At 36.2% G+C, this 1084-nt stretch overlaps 1 protein-coding gene across 1 annotated transcript in view; it reads left to right on the top strand.

Annotated features, from left to right (window-relative positions):
* LOC119586576 (abnormal spindle-like microcephaly-associated protein homolog) overlaps window positions 1–1084 on the top strand; it is a 31066-nt gene that overhangs the window by 1180 nt on the left and 28802 nt on the right. The window contains exon 2 of the mRNA XM_037935329.1: window positions 196–316. Within this exon, the coding sequence (XP_037791257.1) occupies window positions 221–316 (96 nt within the window). The 5' untranslated portion in view covers window positions 196–220. The remainder of the gene's footprint in view (window positions 1–195; window positions 317–1084) is intronic.

Genomic DNA, 1084 nt, shown 5'->3' with positions numbered 1-1084 from the left:
AATATGTGTTAGAAAGTCTGCCTCATAATGTTAAGGATTTGTAATTGTAAAGGTGGTATGTCTTTTATACATTTGTCACAGGTTGGCTGATATTTGAAATTGCATCCCAGGATGTTATTCGCCTCAGATTAGCTAATGGTACTATTAACTGCACCCCTGGATGATGAAAAATGAATGACTTGTGTATCTTTGCAGGTATGGTACCTCTGTAGCGGGCACAATGAGTCACCGCGGTTTCCTCGTGATGGATCCCTCTCCCGAGAAGATCCAGGAGCGCAGGCCAAGAGGACAGGGAGAGGCCATGGCATACTTTGAGGTAGGGAGCAAGTGTGGCAACTTTGTGCAGAAATGATCTCTTAATTTACTTGTTTATGTAATGTGTAATATAGATCTGCTGATCACAAGATATAGGCTGATGCCAATACTAATACTGAAATGGATGCCAATTTTTCAGCAATTTGTCTGATGCTAATGACAGATGTATTGCCAGTGCAGATAGATAAGGTTTTAGTTATATTTTATTTGTGATTATGAAGAATATAAAGCTGTTATTTTAATGTTGGGAATAGGGGAAGTTGTTTTCAAATTTTATGGTGGTCAGAGGAACTGGAACTACCTGAACTACTTAAATTGAATCACAATAACTCAGAACTTGGAATGGTATTTCTGACAAGTTATCATACTGTCTAATTTCAGGAAAGGAAAAGCAAGCAACTCTTTTTTGCAGAGTCTCTTAAGTAAAGTAAAGTAATAAAAAATATTGTATATGATTCCAGACAAATGTTAGCAAGTGTTAACTGATTAGATAAAAAAAATGGAGTACTCCAGACTCTGGGCTTAGCTGTTAGTTTTTCCTTTTCTGAGATAGGATGCACTATAAATATGCCCTTGAAGTTTACACTGCAACCAAGCTGTTAACCCATTACTAATGGCTACATGCACTACCCATTGGTAGTTTTCCTTTAGTGTTTTTGTTTCCTTGGTCAGATGACTTCACAATTATTAGTCATCATGGAGTTAATTAATAATCCTTTCTAATTTGACTTCTTTACTGTGTCATTAAATTTTTGGAAAAAAGAATCTT

This window comes from Penaeus monodon, chromosome 21 (assembly GCF_015228065.2).
Source record: "Penaeus monodon isolate SGIC_2016 chromosome 21, NSTDA_Pmon_1, whole genome shotgun sequence".
Lineage (NCBI taxonomy): Eukaryota > Metazoa > Arthropoda > Malacostraca > Decapoda > Penaeidae > Penaeus > Penaeus monodon.
Note: the sequence above shows the minus strand (reverse complement) of the source record. Positions and strands in the feature narration are given on the sequence as shown.